Genomic DNA, 21,405 nt, shown 5'->3' on the forward strand with positions numbered 1-21,405 from the left:
TCCATGCAAGGAAGAAACAAACATATCACCAATTTCTCTGAAAAACAGTTAAACAACCATGATTTACCATATATCCTAAAGTAATTGCCTGCCATATCAGTCATTTGTACCATTGTCAAAGATAAAGACCAAAATATACAAATCACATGGGTTACATAATAAAGGAAAGTTAGAAATTTATGTAAGCTTCCTAAACTGCCCAGAGCACCACACTTTCAAGTTTCACAGTGATTAACTTAACACCACTTTACAGTTAAGACTGTCACTTTAAATATACATGTCAAAGTGCTTCAAATGCAGCATACTAGTTAAAATTCCTCCTGGAAGGTTATAGTACTGGCAGCTAACTTAGTAAGGTTATTCACCCACAGGGTGTTCATGAAAGGGCAGCTGCCTTACAAAGAGACCTCATGGGATAAAGAAAATTCTGGTCTGACTTCACGAATTTTCTATAGAGCAATCGATCAAGTCCAGAACTGAGGTCAAGATAAGGCCACTCTGAACACAGGCATCAATACAACCAAAGATTTCTGAATCGTTTTTGGCTTATTTTGGGACCCAAAGTCAAAAGTCCCAGTCCATCAGACTTACTTTTTCCCTCTGACACGTTCTCAGTCTTTGACTAATTACGAGATCTAAGGCAATCAAGAAAATCTGAATGTAGCAAGATCTAGAAGCAACAAAGCAAGGCCTGAGTGGGCTGTCTCTGTCGTCGTAAGTGGTGGCTAGTTGGGAGGAAACCCAGGTGAAGAATGAAAAAGATGAATTAATTCCAGTTAAAATATAAAAGGGAAAGTAGTCTTTGATTTAAACACCTACAGATTATCTTTTTATTCTCTATGGGTCACAGAGTCAAAGATATATTCCAATTGACTTTTGACTCACTACAAAATAAACCAGTCCTTTGAATACCAAATACAGGAAACTTCCAAATTCATGAAGCATTAAGGTGGTCCCTTTTTCCCTTTAAAACATATACTTCAGGGCTGGGGTTGTAACTCAGTGGTAGAGCACTTGTCGCGCATGCGTGAGGCCCTGGGTTCAATCCTCAGCACCACATAAAAATAAATAAATAAAAATAAAGATATTGTGTTCATCTACAACTAAAAAACAAAATTCTTTTTTAAAGAAAACATATACTGTGGGTTGGGGATGTAGCTCAGTGGTACAGTGCTTGTCTCAGCACACACAAGGCTCTAAATTCAATCCTCAGCATCATTTAAAAAAAAAAAAAAAAAAAGACACTACACTCTTTTCCTGTATATTCCCTGAATACCCAGGCTCTGGGTGATCATTAACACTCTTTTGGTATCAACTTAGAATTTAGGTAACTCCATACATACACACTCCTCTTCCCAATACTTCTAAATGAGAATAAATGACATATTCATGGTAGTACAACATTCTAGACCACAATTAACATTTAACCTTCCCAAAATTAGAATTAAAAGTATTTTAGTCATAATATGAAAATGCCAAAGACAACATTTACCTTGTTATTTTGAAAGTTACACACTCTATTGCCTGAAACTGAAACCCATAAGCTACCTCTATTACTATTTGTGAAAAGACACTTTGTAATTTGTACAATGCAGTGAGATCATGAATATTAAAGGACCAAAAAAAGTAGCAGTAGCATATTCTTCCAGGTATTTTTAAACTTTTCTATCCCATATACCATCTCAAATATAGGGGAATTATTTTCTTACAAGACTGAAGGGGCATTTTTCATGCCATAAGCTGAAAAGAAACCTCGTACAAGTATATGTGACTTTGGTCAGCAGAAACACAATGCAAACCTCTGGCCTGGCTAAGGCACTCTATTCTGCCAAGTACAGAAAACACGCATGTATGCTCCTGACCATGGTGGCAGTGCTCCCCACAATGCAGCCAGTGTGTGCTGGGGAGAAAGGCTGGGGTGTGAACTCACCCAAAATTTCATGCAAAAGCTTGAAACATCTTTTATACTTTGGAAAGGTTTGAGTAATCAGTATGATAGAAATGCACAGAGCTACTGGTAATTAAGTCCTATATCAGCTGCTATATCACTATACACAAAATGGGGGCTTTCAAGATGCACCATCAAGATGGCAGACTAAAACAAGAGAAGGGCAGCAGTATAGGAAGGATTAACACAAGTCCACAGTATTCTGGAACAGTCAATTGTTCAGTTTCCCTTATTGACAGCCTCCTATCTTTCACCCACGGCATAATTCCTTACCACCCCAGGAAAATATGTCATAAAATATAGGCACAAAACACCTTACAAATAGTCTTAATGCAACAAAATGTGGGCAGAAACATATTCAGAAGTAAAAGAGTCTCAAAATTACAAGCCATAACCCAAAGGACCCTAATGACAGAATTAAAGGGGTTTTTTTGTTTGTTTGTTTTAAATACACTATACAAGGTGAAAAAAAAAATCTGTGGTCCAAATTTGTCACTTTATAAACATTTATCAGTTATTTTAAACAAATTAATCTCATCCTTGAGTACAAGGTCAACAAAACAGTAAAAATGATTAGGTAAGAAATCTTAAAACAAAGTTTTTTCCCCCACTTCAAATGAATACTTCATCCAATTCAATTTTACAGGTGATACAACAAGGTGAACACAAAACGGTTACCTTCACTTAACTGGTTCATTTCTTTGACCTGCATGATGGCGATTTATTAACAAACATGGATTCACTACACATATTTCTAAATTACATCAATTCTCATCTATTTTCAGTATTCACTTTTTTCTCAAAGAAAGTCACCAAAACCAAACCTTTACAAATTATTTTCTTAAATGAGTAGGAAGCTCCTTGACTCACTTATAATAACCTGGATGACAATGATTAGAATTTAAAATTTTAAAAACAAAATATCAATTACAGTTATTTTTTTTTTTTACAAAGCAGCAGACTGAAACTCAACAAAGAAATATGCTATAATTTTAACTACAGTCACATTCATAAATAATGGTTAAGAATATAATTACATATCAACACAGTGGTGCCTATTTTATCCAAGTGCAACCTGTCCAAAAAGAAATAAGGGTTTAAGATACACTCTTCATTCAAGCACAAACTTCATTCAATGGAAAATAAAAAGAAAATCAGCAAGTAAATTTCACCACCACCAAACTAAATGAAGACAAAGTCAAAGAAACAGAGAATAAAATATCCACATTTATGAAAAGATATGATTTATAAAATGACCACAATAAAGGTAAAGTTTTGTTATCAATAAACCTTAAAAATTACTCCAAGTCATATTAAGGAAATAGGTACTGGGTAAGGCATATATATCAAAAGTTTTCTTCAAGTGGAGAAGCGGGCAAGTTTGGGAAGAGAGTATTTCTCTCTGTTTTATCCCATATGAAATAAAAAACACAGCATTTCACCCCCAAAAGGAGAGTGAGAGAAAGCAAGGAAGGACAGACAGACAAACTGAGTCAGAAAACTAATTTCGTTCATAGCGAGGTTCATGAGATTCCTAACTCTAATTTAAATCTCCTCTTAGAAGGTGCTTTATCTGCGTTTCTCACAAGTAATTATCAAAGACTGGGGACTGTCACACATATTCTTACAATCATAGCTCACAGGCACCAAATCCTAGCAACCTTCAGCTGAGAGAGAAAATGCCACACTTAAACCATGAACCATGCCAATGGATGAGCTATAATTACAACCCATTCTCTACTAAGTATAAACAGAATATTTCTCTTTAAAAGAAATTTAAACCATTTATCAAAATCTATTCTGTAATAAAGACAGCCAGAATACTAGAGAATCTCTTTGCCTCTGAGGACAAAAATCATTTCCATGGGAAAGAGAAACCAAGATTTGGCAACCGCATACTGTTCTGTAATAGTTGGCATCTCTGGCTAAAGGAAACTTGCCCCCCACCCCCCGCCACCTTCCCTGCATATTATACTTGAGCTATTGATAATTTCCACAGCTAATGCCTACTGTGAAATACCACGTGTGAAAACATGCTGTGGTTTTCTGAATATTATCAGTGTTCCTAACTAATTTGGGGTTTTAAAAATAAAAATAAAACATCTTTAACTCTGTATGAGCCAAAATATTATGGACTCATGAAGCTAAAATCACTAGAAGACTTTTGCTGGTCTAATGAACATTATGCTTAACCAAAATATCACATGGTTTTATAAAAAATAACGTAAGTTGGGAGTTAGAAGTTCCAAAATTCCACAAGTTCAGATCATGTTTCATTCCTGCTGTCCAAGTACCACACATACTGAGATTCCATGTCTGTCAAGCAGATCAGTTTAGTTCACTGGTGATGGATGAAATATTTACAAGCATCTATTTATAGTATTTCTTTCTGAAGATTACAGGCCAATGTTCTTTTCTTCCATTCCTAGTCAATCTGAGTTGGGTTTCTTCAATGAGAAGGGATAAATTTGAAAATGGCTGCTCAGCTGCTTAACCTATGAAAAATCAGAACACAAAACAGTGACAACTACATACTGTACTATTTTTTAAAAACAAATGAAATTCACCTCTGGAAAGATTTACTGACACAGTAAGTCATCAGAAATAACAAAGAGGTTCTGCTAGATTAGAATAGCTCAAGAACTAGTTAGGTAGCTAAATGGGAGTACTAGAACTACCCTGGGATAGTTAGAACTTGAACCTGGGTCTGCCTCGCTCCAAAATCTTGTCTTTCCAGAGCCCTCTAAGCCAGACAAATTCATATCCAAATCTACTGAAAACTGCAAGATTACCTGAATTATAATATCTAGTAAATCAAATAATTATATCTATAATTAGATACAATATTCAGTTTGAACATTTCTAGGTAATCATTCCTAATTCCTGATGAACTAGTATAAAACTGGATCTGTTAATTTAGAAAGTCCATATTGGTTAGAATATTCCTAGTAGGTAGGTAAAAACATTGTTATATGCCAGCTAACAGATGTCATTTATTTGATATTTATCATAGTATGTATGTTTCAGCAGCTCAAACGTTTTATGTGGCCTAGCAAGTTTTACCTTCTGGCCAGAAGTTATAGACATGATAAACAAGCAAAAAAGACAAGACAAGACAAGAAAGATGCTCCCAGAATTTCTCTCAGTAGCTTGATTATTCCCCAGATTTTTAAAAAATATTTATTCTTAAGTTTTAGGTGGGCACAATATCTTTATTTTACATTTATGTGGTGCTGAGGATCAAACCCAGTGCCTCATGCATGCTAGGCGAGCACTCTATCAGGCCAAAACCCCAGTCCCTATTTCCCAGATTTTTAACCATGTGTACTACCTTTAAAGAAAAAAATGTGTTTTGTTATATATATATGGTTTTCTAAAAATATGCTTCTGAAGGGCTGAACAAATTAAAACAATTTCAAAAGACATTAGCAATTATTTTATCACATTGATAAAATATCAAAATAAGGGTCCCAGAGTGTTGACAGAAAACATGTTAAGCCAGATGTGGTGGTGCACACCTGTAATCCCAGTGGCCCAGGAGGCTGAGGCAGGATTGCAAGTTCAAAGCCAGTCTCAGCAACTTAACGAGGCCCTAAGCAACTGAGCGAGACCATTTCCAAATAAAATATTTAAAAGGGCTGAAAATGTGGCTCAGTGGCTAAGTGCCCCTGGGCTCAATTCCTGGTACCCCCTTCAAAAAACAGAAGAAAGAAAACATGAAAACATGTTAAACTTACACAAATATAAACATAAATGATTATGCCTCATCAGATTTATCACATTCTCTTTTTCCATAACAATTTAATCTATTTTGTTCTAACCAATGAGGGTTAATTTGGGGACAAGCACTAAGGGAAGAAAGCCCAAGTTTAAAAATATGTGCAAGGTATAAAGTTTTTCACAAGCATGACACTGTCCCCCTATTTTAAAAACGTGTATGAGAATATAGAAGTAAAGACATTTTGTTTCTCAAACCAATTCACAGGAGAGTTCTCTTAGAAATAAGAACATCAAACAGAAGCACTTTAAGAGCCATAAAATGTGAATATCCTTTATATAACGCCATTCCTATGAAATTATTCTCTGAATATAAAACAAATGGAAGAAAAAAATATTATTCCAGATTGTTCACACCAGCATTATTAATAATGATAATTTGAAAATAACCTAAATTATTAAAATAACTGGGTTATGATTAATAAATTATGTAATGATTAAGTAATCTTCCCTGACGAAATATTGTGCAGCAATTAAAATTCAACCATGAAACTGTGCTAAAATATGTATTAAGGTTTGTAAACACTTCTTAAATCCATTTCCTTTGATTTTCCCCCTTATTTATTATTCTGCTGATAAAGTAAAGCCTCATATGATGTAAAAGCTTTCCTCTACTCTGAAATTTTAATTCCCCCAGTACATTGTTCAAATTGAGCAGGGGAGAAAAGAAGTGCTACAAAACCAAATTATGTTAATGAACAATAAAAAAGCCCCTAACGCAAGTGAAGAAACAGATAACAATGGGATTATCTGGTCCCACATAATTAAAAGCACAAAATAGTTTATAATTCTACTCAACAAGATTATGGCTAGATATATACTCATTTAAAATAAGAACTAATACATAATAATTATCCAGCTTTAAAAGCATTTATAGTTATTATAACTTAATCATTAGAAAAACAATACCTGATATTGCATTATCTGGACATTATCTCAAATTTAGGGAATATCCCAAAATTCTTTCAGCTACTACAGTAATTTCTTTTAAAATTTTCCATTGCATCTTTTTCACTATTTATAAGAAACAAATAAAACCAGCTTTACTTGATTACTCACCACTCGTACTCCATAATGGATGTGGGCCAGAGTAAAGCCAGTTGTTAATAAATACAGGAGAAGACTCTCCAGGTAAGAGACTACTCCCAGGTTCACTGCTATGACAACCAAGAAGAGAGGAACCAGCAACCAATTCAAAGTTGGGCACCGTGTGCTGCTCATTTGACAAACAATCAGCTGACACTTGAAGTTGGTTTGAAAAAAGAAAGTTTAATTAGCAAAGCACTTCCAAAACTAGTCAGTGCGACATTTAAAAACTATTCAAGAACTTAAGCCAACACATTTACATTATCTTAGTAGTTCTCAACTATTCAGGGGCCCAGCTGGACTCCAGACCCAACCCCCCACACACAGAGCCTCAGAATATGTCAGAAGAGACTGGAAAAAGCCTGATGCAATGGCACATGCCTGCAATCAGGAGGCTACTAGGGAGGTTGAGGCAGGAGGACTGCAAATTCCAAGGCCAGGTAAGGCAACTTAGCAAGATCCTGTCTCAAAATAAAAAATAAAAAAAAGGGCTGGAGATGTAGCTCAGGGTGAAACACCCCTGGGTTCAATCCTCAGTACCAGACATGTACACACACACACTCCAACTCACACCAAAAAAACCTGCAAATACTACTGAAGTCACTAAATCCTATTGGTTTCAAAGAGCACAATAAAATAATTATCAACATGTTCTGTCCTGAAGTTATTACTAAGTTTCTGATTTAAAATATTTAAAAATCTGCTTATTATAATACTATGTGAGTTCTCAAATTATCCACTTGTCAATATTTCTAAAATAAAAATTGTGTGTGTGTGTGTTTATTTGTTCTAACTGGTTATACATGATAGAAGAATGTATTTTGACACATCATACATAGATGGAGTAATACTCCATTCTGGTTGTACATGTGATCACTATGCACATAAGGTAACAATGTCCGTTTCATTCTACTATCATCCCTACCTCCATACTGTCTGTGTGTTTTGTACTGGAGATTGAACCCAGGGGCACTTTACCACTAAGCCATATCCCTAGTCCTTTGTAGTTTTATTTTGAAACAGAGTCTTGCTAAATTGCTGAAGCTAGCCTTAACTTGCCATCTTTCCTGCCTCAACCTCTGGGATTATGGGTACACCTCACTGCATGGGTTATAGATTATGATTTTCAAAAAAAATTTTTTTTGGGGGGCTGGGGATATGGCTCAAGCGGTAGCGCGCTCGCCTGGCATGCGCGGCCTGGGTTCGATCCTCAGCACCACATACAAAGATGTTGTGTCCGCCGAAAACTGAAAAATAAATATTGAAATTCTCTTCTCTCTCTCTCTCTCTTTAAAAAAAAAAATTTCATTTGTTGGTTTTTTTTCTTTTTGGTACTAGGGATTGAACCCAGGGGAGCTTTACCACTAATCCATATCCCCAGCCCTTCTAATTTTTATTTTGAGACAGGGCCTCATTAAAGTTGCTTTAAGCCTCACAAGTTGCTGAGGATGGCCTCAAACTTAGAATTCTCCTGCCTCAGCCTCCCAAGCTGCTGGGATTACAGGCATGCACCACTGTGCCTGGCTATATGATGATTTTTAAAAGAAATACAATATCTTACTGTGATGTTGGCAAAAGCTGTTCCAACCATAAAGTAGAATACTCTAGGATGTAGCTCTAAAATATCTGAAGGTGACCAGAGGATCCAGGCTGTAGACAAAATGAAGAGCAAACATGGAGAAAAGAAGGGAACCATAGCTTCATAGACTGAATTGTGTTTCAAGGTGTTATTTTTATAGCTTCTGGAAAAAAAAAAATCAAGTAATACAAAGAACATTATTACATATAAAACTTATATAGTACTTTGCCATTTCCAAAGTACTTTCACATTTCTTCTCTTATTTTACAATCATAATTATCCTATGGCATAGATAGAGCCACATTATTATGGCCATAACTTCACAGCCAGGGTGAAAATAAGAGAACTAAACTTATATAACCTGATTCAAGAGGCATGGCCAGTATTTTGGCACCTGGTCCCCGTCCCCCCACCCCCCGCCTCCTTTTTTTAAAATACTTTTTTAATTGTAGATGGACACAATATCTTTATTTATTTATTTTTATGTGGTGCTGAGTTTCGAACCCAGTGCCTCACACATGCAAGGCAAGTGATCTACCACTGAGCTAAAACCCCAGTCTTGCCTGGTCCCCTTTTTAATCTCTTTAAACCAAATTATCAATTGCTGTGTCAAGAATGTAAAGATGAATACAATTTGGTCTTCGTTCTGTGAAATATTCTAGTAGGCGAAACAAAGTGAATATGAAATAGCAGTATTACTTTAATACATTAAAAGTAAGATGTAATGCACACAAAGACCCCGAAATAAGACTGCCAATACCACATCCTAGTATCTGTAAACACACAGCAAGTAATCCAATATGTTTGCTCATCTAGACACACCCCCAAATTCCAGTCCTGGTTTTTGCTATGGGTCACATGACCCTGGGCATTGTGTTGTCCAATTAGAATGTAATCATTATATTCTGAGGGGCAAATGACTCAAATAATCTCTACAGACTTAGAACTCCAAACTTTATGGCTTCTATAAATGATTACCAGTCACAATAAATAGGGAAGATTCAAGAGCTTAGCTTGACATGGATGTAATTCTGTGAGACACAGAACTAAAAGATGAAGGAGAAAGTTTCAACTAGAGGAAACAGTAACAGAGGAAACAGCAGGAAAAAAAATTACTGAGAAGGGAAAGATCCCACCTCCCAACTCTTTCCCCTAAAGGCAGGAATTTCTATGCAACTGCTATTTGAGAAAAGCCAGCCTAAGTCCAATTTTAACCTACACACATTCAAAAATTATTATTTTATACTTTTGTTAACTATACTTACAGATAATCAACTTACAAAATTGAATGTAAACACATCAATATTTAAGAGGAAGATACTCTCTCACTGTCAAACTAAAAGACTGGTGAGCACAAAACCATAAAAAAAGAACTAGTAATTCTGTGATATGGTTGAATTGACTACATTAGCCAAAGATACCCTAATCTCATTCTAGATTCAAAATTCATATTTCATAACCATTTCAAAATGTCCAGACTCAGAAAAGAAAAATAGATCCTAACAATTGCTGAAATTTTTCACATTTTTTTGCCCAATTAAAAAATAAAATACTGGGGCTGGGGTTGTGGCTCAGTGGTAAAGTGCTCAACTAGCAAGTTCGAGGCCCTGGGTTCGATCCTCAGCACCACATAAAAATAAATAAAATAAAGGTATTGTGTCCAACTACAACTAAAAAATAAATATTTAAAAAATAATTAAAAAAAAATAAAATACTGGGCTGGGGATAAAGCTCAGTTGGTAGAGTGCTTGCCTCACATGCACAAAGACCTGAGTTCAATCCCCAGCACCACAACAAATAAATTAATTAAATTAAATACTTACCTGAAAAAGTTTAATAAACTCATTGGAAGAGTCACAAATACTGCACAACCTAAAGGAAAGAATACTTAAATTATCATGAATTATTAAAGAGTTAGTATATTATAATATCTGAATTCTTGCAAGATACACAATGTTTGTAGATCCAACAATTTTCAGGCTCAAGTTTATTTCTGTAATAAAAACTAAATACATTCCTAACAGCATTTACAACTGGGAGAGTGCCAGTACACTTGGGTGAGTCAGAGCACAGACTCTAGGAGCTAGTCTGGGTCTTGATACCAGTGGTATCATCAATCACTTATGTGACTTCAGGCAGTCAGACTTTTAGTGCCTCAGTTTCCTCATTTACAAAATAGAGAGCAAAGTAGTGCCAACCCCATAGGGTTTTGAGAATATAATAAATTATTAAAGATACCTGGAACAGTGCCTGGTATACAGTAAATGGCAAAGTAAATGTGAGTTACTAGAAGGGGAGGATAATAAATGGATCTTGCTATTTCTTATTTACATATGCTTTTAACCTCCCCAGAATTTCCCATTTCTTCCCTCCCTATCCCACCCACACCACAGTTCTTCCCCCTCAAACCTAAAAATAATGATGGCCTTCCCAAGACATTCTATCAATGATTTCTACTGCCTTGTTTACTCTTATTCTGTCATTTCTTTCCAATTGCCACACTTTTCTGTTGTTTTCAATTTCTTAGCATTCTTTTATTCAGTCTGCCCTCTACTGTGCAGAAATACATTCTTGAAAAAGTTTTCCTAATGATCAAATTTAGTATGTTTTTTCATTCTTGACTTATGGTTTCATTGACTATATATTAACTGCAATTCTTTCCTCATTCTGCCTTTGTGATTCTGTTCTCCCAGTGTTCCTATTAACCACCTAACCATTTCATTTTGTCATTTCTTGGAAACTCAACTTCCTGCATATTCCTAACGTATTCCTAAAGGGGTGCTCCACTCGCCCTCAGAGTATTTTCTTTTAAAGCTTAACTACATGTTTCCAGCCACTGAGCAGTTATGTACTTTTGGGCAAATCAATCAATCCAAGTTTCAGAGTCCAGCAGTATAAGGATGGGTTAAATGATTTTCTAGTGTCCCTTACGTCTTTAAAAAATCTGAATCTATGGTCTATACAGTTGTAAATCCCTGATCCTTCCCTCTTTCAAACTTCAAATTAATACACACATCTCAAAACTTTCTGAACATTTCACTTCAATGTTTCATTATTGGTCCTAGTTTGTCTACTCCAGATTTCCAGGGACTATATTGGTAGTTTGAGGGTCAATACAGCTATCACTTTTAGGATCAACAGTAGAAAACATTCTTATTCCTAAGGTACTTGGCTAAAAACAGATGAAAAAACTAGAACCAGCAGAAATCTCCCCAAAGGTGAATTACTCTGCTACTTCCAAACTTAACTGGAATAAAGTCTGCCAAATCAGATTATATTAAAGGGAAAAGAAAAAACAAACTGATGACCTTCATGCCCTCAAAAATGTTTAGAAGCTTATTCTATGTGAAGCTGGGAAGTACTGAGGGGAACCAAGGTTAAGTGAATTAACCCAGGATTTCTTGTAGTTCCAAGTAACTGGAAAACAGGTGTTGAAAATAGTTGATGGGCTGGGGTTGTGGCTCAGCAGCAGAGCACTTGCCTAGCATGTGCAAGGACCTGGGTTCAATCTTCAGCACCACATAAAAAATAAATAAAATAAAGGTACTAAAAAAAGAAAATGGGTTGAGATAAACTAGCACAAGATTTGCCACAAAGAGTAATTCTAGTTTTAAAAGTCTTGAAATAGTTTTAAGTATAGCAAACATGTGGAAAGCCTAAGGTTGCCAAAGAAAAGGACAGCGTCTTCTATTCCTTCTCTCAACAGTACTTAACATACAATCTATAAAGAGTATTTAAATGTTTAGCTGGGCACAGTGGCGCATGCCTGTAATTCCAGGGGCTTGCAAGGCTCAAGCAGGAGGATCGCAGGTTCAAAGCCAGCCTCAGCAACTGGGTGAGGCCCTGAGCAACTTAGTAAGTGCCCCTGAATTCAACCCATGGTGCGCACGTGCACACACACACAAGGGCTAGATACTTAAAATATACAGAAAAGGAAATATAAATGGCTCTTAAACACTAGAAAAGTTCATTCACAATGTAAGAAATGGAAATTTTACAGACATATCTATCTGCACGCGTTTATCCTTTACTAACAATTCTACTAGTAGGGCTTTCTTCCACAATACCCTAGCAAAAACATGAAAAGACAGATACAAAACTATTCACTTCAGCAATTTGTATAAGAGTGAAAGACTGGAAGCAATCCAAATGTCTATCAATAGGAAGCTGATTAAACAAACTACTGGGTACATCCATGCAATGAAGTACTGGCCAGCTGTAAGAAGGAATGAGGAAGATCCTTACGTATAGTATGATCTCTCGGATATACTATTAAGTGGGGGGAAGAAACGAAAAAAAAACAAAGTACATATAGAATGCCATGGAAAGGGGTAATAAAATGAAACATACACATATACACACACAATAAAAACATGAAAAAATAAGCCATAAAAATTAAACATTAAGAATGGTTACCTATGAAGGTAGAAATAGGGTAGTGATAGACACTATACTTTTTTTTTAATACACTTATAAATTTGTCTTTGTACTCATGAATAGTTCACAGAATTATAAAGGAAAAATAAATTTCAAAAGAAAAAAGTAATTCTTGAAGTCAAAAGTGAAACAAACAAGCCAGGTGCAGTGGCACACCTGTAATTTCAGCAATTCAGAAGGCTAAGGCAGAAGGATCACAAGTTTGAGACCAGCCTCAGCATCTTAGTGAGACCCTCAGCAACTCACAAGACCTTACCTTAAAAAAATATATATTTAAAAGGACTGGGGATGAAACTCAGTAAAAGCATCCCTGGGTTCAATTCTCAGTACCAAAGGGAAAAAAAAGACAAAACAAACAAATACACATAAATGTCCATGTCCACAACTGGTATCAAAACCAGAGTGGGGGCTGGGGATGTGGCTCAAGTGGTAGCGTGCTCGCCTGGCACGCGTGCGGCCCGGGTTCGATCCTCAGCACCACATACAAACAAAGATGTTGTGTCCGCCGATAACTAAATAAATAAATAAATAAATATTTAAAAAATTCTCTCTTTACACTCTCTCTCTCTCTCTCTGTCTCTCACTCTCTCTCTTTAAAAAAAAAAAAAAAAAAAACCAGAGTGGGAATTCTAAAATAAGTAACCTGATTGGACACTTATAGTGGAAGAAATGAAAGAACAAATGAAACTGCAAAAAAGCTGAAGATTCAAGATGGTGAACCCCAGAAGCAAGAAAATCACAGAGAGATCAGCACCAAAATCTCAGTAACAACTATACCCAAATCTATGGCTGACTACTAAACTATACCGACATAAGGGGGACACATGGACACAGGGAGACACACACACACACACACACACACACACACACACCTACCCACACACACACACACACACACAAAACAACGCTTAAAAAGGAGCAGCTGAAAGCTGAAAATGTCAGCTATTATATACCCTGAGGACACAGATTTCTCAGGCTGAGTTCAATGTCTACTAGAAAAAAAAAATTAAAACAGATTCTAAAATCTCTATAGAAATTATCTACAATGTCTGACTAACATACTATCTTTCTTTCTTTCAATGATGCTGGGGATCAAACACAAGGACTCAAACATGCTATGCAAGCACTATATCACTGAGCTATGTCCCCAGCATACAATGTCTAGTTTCCAACAACAAAAACAAAAAACAAACAAAAAAACCCTGCTAGATATGCAAAGAAATAGAAAAAAAAGGGAACCAACAGAAGCTGATTTTAAGTAGGCCCAGATGTTAGACTTGACAGACAGATAATAAAGGAGCTATTTTAAATATGTCCAAAGTGAGATAGGAGAAAAGGTCAGATAGGAGAATCTCAACACAGACATAGAAAGTATAAAAAGAACCAAATAGAAATTCTAGTGCTGAAAAGTTCAATAACTTAGGGGCTGGGGATGTGGCTCAAACAGTAGCGCGCTCGCCTGGCATGCGGGCGGCCCGGGGTTCGATCCTCAGCACCACATACAAACAAAGATGTTGTGTCTGCCGAAAACTAAAAAATAAATATTGAAATTCTCTCTCTCTCTCTCTCTCTCTCTCTCTCTAAAAAAAAAAAAGTTCAATAACTTAATTTCAAGATTCACTAGACAGGATCAACAGCAGTTTGGAGATGGCAGGAGGGAAAAACCAAACTTAAAGATGGACAGAAATCAACCACTACAAAAAATGGATAAAAAGAATGTTAAAGATAACTTAATAAAGCCTCAGAAAATCACCTGTATGACAAAATCAAACAAATCTGTGTAACATACGTGTAAGTGCAGTTTTGCAAGAAGATAAAGAATTAAGCAGAAAAAAAATATCTGAAGAAAGAAACTGTGGCTGAAAATATCACACATTTAGTCAGAAATATTAACTTATATTCAACACACCAAAAAAACTCAACAAATAGGACAATGTGAACAAAACTATACCTGGGTACATAGTAGTCAAATTGTGAAAGACAAAAATAAAAAGTGACTCTTGAATCAACAAAAGAAAAATAACACTTTACACACCAGGTGACAATAACATGTGAGCTGATTCAGGAACAATGGATGCTGGAGGGCATTAGAATAATACATTCAAAATGCTAAAAGAAAAAAATTAAGGAAACATTTTCACATAAACAAAAACAAAGAATATACTGCTACCAGACCTGCACTACAAGAAATCCTGAAAGAATTCTTCAGATTTCTGAGAAAGAACACCAGAACCTAAGTCAGATATACAGAAAGGAATGAAGTACAGCAGAAATGGCAAACCCATGGGTGAGTACAAAAGACTGTATTTTATAAAACAGCCTATGGGTTAGATAGGAGCAGTGGTATAGTTGAAACAATGTTGCAACTGGTACTGAAAGCAGTTGAAGAAAAGTGATGATAACATAGGAACTAGTATATAAAAGTAGAAGGAACTACCATCAGTAATAGATGTTCAATTCTTTTTCGTAATAAATGGCAGTGGGGAGGCTGAATCCTCTACTTTGGTAGTCTGTCTGCTGTACCCAAAGAAGGCGACCTTCCACAATGGCACAGAAAGCCACTCTACCTACTACCAACCTTTCATTAGCACTCCTCTCACACTACGGCTCCAGGCTACCCCAACCACTTTAGCACCACCAATTTTATCAGCAGAAACTAACTAGTATAAACCCTAAGGTTCTTCTAAACAACCTATCTGCTGGGAAAGCTGTTTCACTTATTTGTGTAGAAACAAGTGGGGTTTTATTTTTATTTCAGAGGGAAGAATTAAGAAGAATGTAAAGCTTTAAAGAAAATTATGTACCTATTAAAGTAAATAATATTTTTAAATGTCTCAGATCAGACATATTTTTATGCCTTATCTTTAAATTGAATATTTAAATGTAAAATGCAGCAAAACTGCCATAAGACAAGCTGCTTAAATCACAAGAGTCATTAAATTATAAAAGAAAAAAAGCAACATTTTCACGGTGAAGCTATTACAGTTCATAATGACACCAGAAAATGAACATTTGGCTTGTAATCCCAGTGACTCAGGAGGCTGAGGCACAAGGCTAACAAGTTCAAGACCAGCCTCAGCAACTTATCAAGTTCCTAAGTAACTTAGGGAGACCCTGTTTCAAAATAAAAAATAAGAAGAGCTGGGGGATGTGGCTCAGTGGTTAAGTGCCCCTGGGTTCAATCCTCAGTACAGGGGTTGGGGGAAATGAACATTTAATAGATCATAGGGTAATTTCAAAAACATGTACCATCCAGAACCACAGGAAAAATGCCCAAAACCATTCCTTTTCTGAAAGTCAGTGACGAATACGATTTTTCACAGTTTCCAAGCCTGACCTAATTTCCATTCCATTATCAAAGTTAATCAACAGAACAAGGCAGGGTTGTTTTTTCGATAAGGGAACAGAGCAATAGCCTACATATATGTTTTCTACTTCTACAAAGGTCCTTAGTGCTATTCCTGGTGTCCCAAAACAACTTAGATTCCTCTTCCTCTAACCATACCATTAATACTCTCTTGTACTCAGTCAATTATCCTACAGATATCCCCTTTGGCTAAAATCAAAAGGGAAATATTACCACTATCAAAAACTCTAATCATTCATTGGAATAAAGAGGACATCTGAGAGGAAAAGAGGCTTACTTTCTCAAGTAGACAGATTAAACATCTATCTACATGTGAATCCTCTAATATAGTCTATATTAATTTGAATATTTCCTTTAAAAGGCTTGTGTGATCTATTTTGGCATTTCATATTTATTAGAAAAAGCTTCTTACTGAGCAAAAACATAAAAGAAATATTATTTTCCTTGATGGCTAAATTGAAATCCTACAGGTTTGTAGGACTGTTCTGCTTATTAGAGGACAGGGAGAGAGGCGTAACTTCTACTTATAGTCAATCACTGGCTTTTGAAAACAAAGTGATGGTTAAAACAGGCTTCGACATGGAGCTTCTTACCAATAATCATTGTTGTGAATAGGTCTCTATATAAGAAATTAAACAGGAAAGGTTCATACCAGGCCTCAACTCCCACAATTGCCGTCACTATGTAGACAAAAGAAATAGTCTGGAAAGAAAATACAGACAAAAGCATACAGAGGCATTAACAGTTGAAAAGCTCAGAAGCCAATATTGCTTTATGCAGCATTAAGTCTAGTCAAACAGTTTCATTAAAAGCAAGAAGTATGCTTAAATTTGGTATGCGGCAAGTTTTCTTTCCTTCAAAAAAGAATCTTCCCCAAAAAACACCATAAAATAAGTGACTTCTAGACAATGCAAGCAAATGGTCATCATCTGAAGCACTTTAAAGGCAACTCATAAACTGTGTAAGTCATAAGATGATCCAGTTTGACCCCCAACTGCCTTCTTCAAACACACTCCAACTTTTGATTTCTTTACTGGAGGTTTAGGTGCAAATGGGCAAAATGGCAACACACAAAGCTGGTATTCAGAAGCAAGAGAGTTAACAACAAGCCTATTAAAGGAGGAGAAATCTCTCTACTCACTGAAAAGTTGGCAAGAAAGACAAAAAGTCAACAATTACACATGTATATCTTGCTTTACAAAATCAACAGTTCAAGTGAATGAAAGAAAGCATTAAATTTGGGGCATAATAGTGGTATTATGATTATGTTTTCTACGGAGTCTATCATTTAAAGATATATAGCAAAATATTTACCACATTTTTTTAAAAAGAACTAGGAAGGGGGCCTGGGGTTGTGGCTCAGTGGTAGAGCACTCGCCTAGCACGTGCAAGGCGCTGGGTTTAATATTCAGTACCACATAAAAATAAAAATATAAAATAAATATACTGTGTCCAGCTACAACTAAAAATATATATATATATTTGGGGGGGAAAAAAAAGAACTGGGAAGGGAGCTAAGAGAGAGTATATATGAAACTATACTGCCCATATCCTGCTAGCTCCTGAAGCTAAGTTAACAGATGCAATAAGAGTTCATTATAAAATTCTCTCTACTTTTGTATGTTTGAAATTTTCCATAAATAAGTAAAATTTAAAAAAATCTTTTTAATGTTTGCACACATCTGTTCTAACCAAAACAGCAATAAGGAAGGAATGACAAAAAATTTTCCAAAAATATAGTGGTAATGTTAAAAACTTAAAGCAGAACACATACTTACCACCTGGCTAACATCATAGCCCCATGGCAGAAAAAGAATTCCTGTGTTATATTTTTCCCAGTGAGACAGGATGAAAGAAAACAAAACTACCCATAATAGGAGATAAAGAACAAAAACACTGACACCAGTTGGTCCTCGTCCAAAGATGGAATACACAGTTACAACAAAGTAAACACATGACCAACTATCCAGGCCATGGTCAAAAAGCTCCCCTAAGGGGGTGCTGGAATTGGTTCTGCGGGCTTGCTTTCCATCCACACCATCTGCAACAAAACACACATCACAAGAAAAAGGTCAACATCTGTACCAGTGGGAAAAAGTAATCCCCCACACACATACACACCGCCCAGTACCAGGGATTGAACCCAGTGGCCCTACTGAGCCATATGCCAAGACTTTTTTTTTCTTTTTGAGACAGGGTCTTGTTATGTTGCTTAGGGCCTCCCTAAGTTGCTGAGGCTGATTTTGAACTTGTGATCCTCCTGCCTCAGCCTCCTAAATTGCTGGGATTACAGGAATGCACCACCACACTTAGCTGGAAAAACTCATCGTTATTTATTTTTAAAATTTATTTGTTCTTTTTGGATATACATGACAGTAGAGTGTATTTTGACATATTATACTTACATGGAATATAACTTATTCTAATTAGGATCCCATTCTTGCGGTCGAACATGGTGTGGAGTTTCATTGGTCGTGTATTCATATATGAACATAGGAAAGTTATGTCCGATTCATTCTGTCTTCCCTATTCCCATCCCCCCTCCCTTCCATTCCTTCCCTTTTCAAAGTCATTTTTAAGAAACTGTGGGTGGGGGGGAGATCAGTACATTACAGAAACCTTAAGTGTGGCTGCCAGTCAGTACTTATAAGAATCTAATCTTTGATTACTACAACTAAAGATTTCAGAAATAAAATATAATTTCTCAAAATTTAATCTAAAAATCAAAATGTTCTATTACACTGAATGGTGTTTAACTTTAGATTTAAAAAAAGAAGCATTCTACCTGGCCTCTGAATTATTCCAAATCTGCTTACCAACTAAATTGTTCTGTTAGTCACAATTTCTCAAGCTTCCACAAAACAGTCAATAGCTGTTCATTACAATTTATCTAAGCACTCCTTGCTTTAGGATCCAAAAGTGCTTCAGTCATAACACCTATTTCATCATGTGTGAAATTGAGAGTCATTTCTTTACAGATGTACTGCTTCCATGATTTTAAGGGCTTTCAAACAATGTTCTGCAAATATAAGAAATAAGTTTGTTGAACCTGTACTATTCTTTTTATTTTTTATTTATTTATTTTTTTAAATATTTATTTTTTGGTGTAGATGGACACAACACAATGCATTTTATTTTTATGTGGTGCTGAGGATCGAACCCGGATCCCACCCCTGCTAAGAATCTTAGATTAGATGGGCATAGTGGTACATGCCTGTAATCCCAGAAACTCAGAAGGCTGAGGTAGGAGGATCACAAGTTCAAGGCCATCCATGCTCAGCGACTTAGTGAGACTCTATCTCCAAATAAAAAATAAAAAGTGTAGGTGCACATACTTGTAATCCCAGTGGTTCGGGAGGCTGAGGCAGGAGAAAGCGAGTTCAAAGCTACCCTCAGCAAAAGCAAGGCACTAAGCAACTCAGTGAGACATTGTCTCTAAATAAAAATACAAAACAGGGCTGGGAGGGGCTGGGGATGTGGCTCAAGCGGTAGTGCGCTCGCCTGGGGCCCGGGTTCGATCCTCAGCACCACATACAAACAAAGATGTTGTGTCCGTCAAAAACTAAAATAAATAAATAAATATTAAAATTCTCTCTCTCTCTCTTCTTAAAAAAAAAAAAAAATAGGGCTGGGAATATGGCTCAGTAGTTGAATGTCCCTGAGTTCAATCCCTGGTACCCCCCAAAAAAATTTTTAAATAAAAATAAAAAGGACCAGAATCATGGCCAATGGTAAAGTGTCCCTGGGTTCAATCCCAAGTACCATTCACCCCCTGCCAAAACAAATTCTTAGAATAAATTAAGTTTGTGCCCTAAGAGTGTTTACATTTGAGAAAGGAACAAAATATGATAATTAAAGGTACAGTATTGTCACAAAAAACAAAAGAGTCCAGAAAAGGAAAGGGTTCCCTTCAGGCTAAGATAATCTAGAATGGCTTTTAGGACAGGATGAAATCTGAGTGGGGACATAAAGATGAGTTAGATTTCAGTAAATAAGAGATAAGAAGTGTGCCATTTCAAGAAGGGGGATGAAGCAACAAACAATGAGGGAAAACCACAATGCAGGTTCAGAAATACAGAGATGAAAAAGCACAATGAAGTTTCAAACAATGCACATAGTTTAGTTTGACTAAAAGCTAGTATGTGAAGAAGGCAGTATAAAAAGGCTAGAAAGGGATATAGAGACAATTTAAAAGTTCAAGGGAGTAAAGTGAGCTACTAGAAGATATATGAATAGGAAAATGACAAGAGTGAAAGCAAGGCTAGGAAGGCTCACTGTCATCATGGGAATGACTAGAAAGAGAGGACAATCATTAGTAAGCCTATATCGAGATGAGTCTAATGGGAATGAAAAGCTGGGGGCAGATGAGACATTAAAAAAGTAAAAAACAAGGGCTGGGGTTGTGGCTCAGGGGTAGAGCGCTGGCCTAGCATGTGTGAGGCACTGGGTTTGATCCTCAGAACCACATAAAAAAATAAATAAAGACATCATGTCCATCTACAACTAAACATATTATAAAAAAAAGTAAAAATAAGAGAATGCCATAGAAGACAAGACAGAAGATCTAAGGATAAGACAATCTTCAAAGTTCTAGTGTAGGTAACTAAGAAAGTGGTAGTAAAGAGAAAGAAGAAAGAAGCAACAGCAGTTAAGAGTGATAGAAAAGATGCAGAGGACAATTTTAGATACTGTTTTTAAAGAGCTGGCAGGATACTCACATGGTAATGTCAAGCAGCTCAGCCCAAGGGACTTGGAACTAGCAACTCAGAAGATGGATGAGGACTAGATATAAACATGGGAATCATCTGAATTAAGAATGTTCAGTAAGAATCAGGGACTAGGGTTGTGTCTCAGTGGTAAAGCACTTGCCTAGAATGTGTGAGACACTGGGTTCAATTCCCAGCACCACATACAAATAAATGAATAAAATAAAGATCCATCAACAACTGAAAAAAACTTCAAAAAAAAGTTAGTCCCATTATTCCTTTAAAAAAAAGAATCAGGGGGCTGGGGGTATAGCTCAGCGGTAGAGCACTCGCCTCATACATGCAAGGTCCTGGGTTCGATCCTCAGCACCACATAAAAATAAATAAATAAATAAATAAAAGTTATATTAAAAAAAAAAAAAAAGAATCAGGATTACCATGGGAATGAGAAGAAAAAAAAAAGCTAATGTTAAAGCACAGTGGAACACCTTCATTTAGGGCAGAA

At 36.1% G+C, this 21,405-nt stretch overlaps 1 protein-coding gene across 1 annotated transcript in view; it reads right to left on the reverse strand.

Annotated features, from left to right (window-relative positions):
- Nucleotides 1-2,430: 2,430 nt before the first annotated feature.
- Selenoi (selenoprotein I) overlaps nt 2,431-21,405 on the reverse strand; it is a 45,598-nt gene continuing 26,623 nt past the window's right edge. The window contains exons 5-10 of the mRNA XM_015479898.2: nt 17,973-18,235; nt 16,788-16,896; nt 10,214-10,262; nt 8,373-8,553; nt 6,785-6,967; nt 2,431-4,443 (exon numbers count right to left, since the gene is read on the reverse strand). Coding sequence (XP_015335384.1) covers nt 4,345-4,443; nt 6,785-6,967; nt 8,373-8,553; nt 10,214-10,262; nt 16,788-16,896; nt 17,973-18,235 — 884 coding nt within the window. The 3' untranslated portion in view covers nt 2,431-4,344. The remainder of the gene's footprint in view (nt 4,444-6,784; nt 6,968-8,372; nt 8,554-10,213; nt 10,263-16,787; nt 16,897-17,972; nt 18,236-21,405) is intronic.

This window comes from Marmota marmota, unplaced genomic scaffold (assembly GCF_001458135.2).
Source record: "Marmota marmota marmota unplaced genomic scaffold, marMar, whole genome shotgun sequence".
Lineage (NCBI taxonomy): Eukaryota > Metazoa > Chordata > Mammalia > Rodentia > Sciuridae > Marmota > Marmota marmota.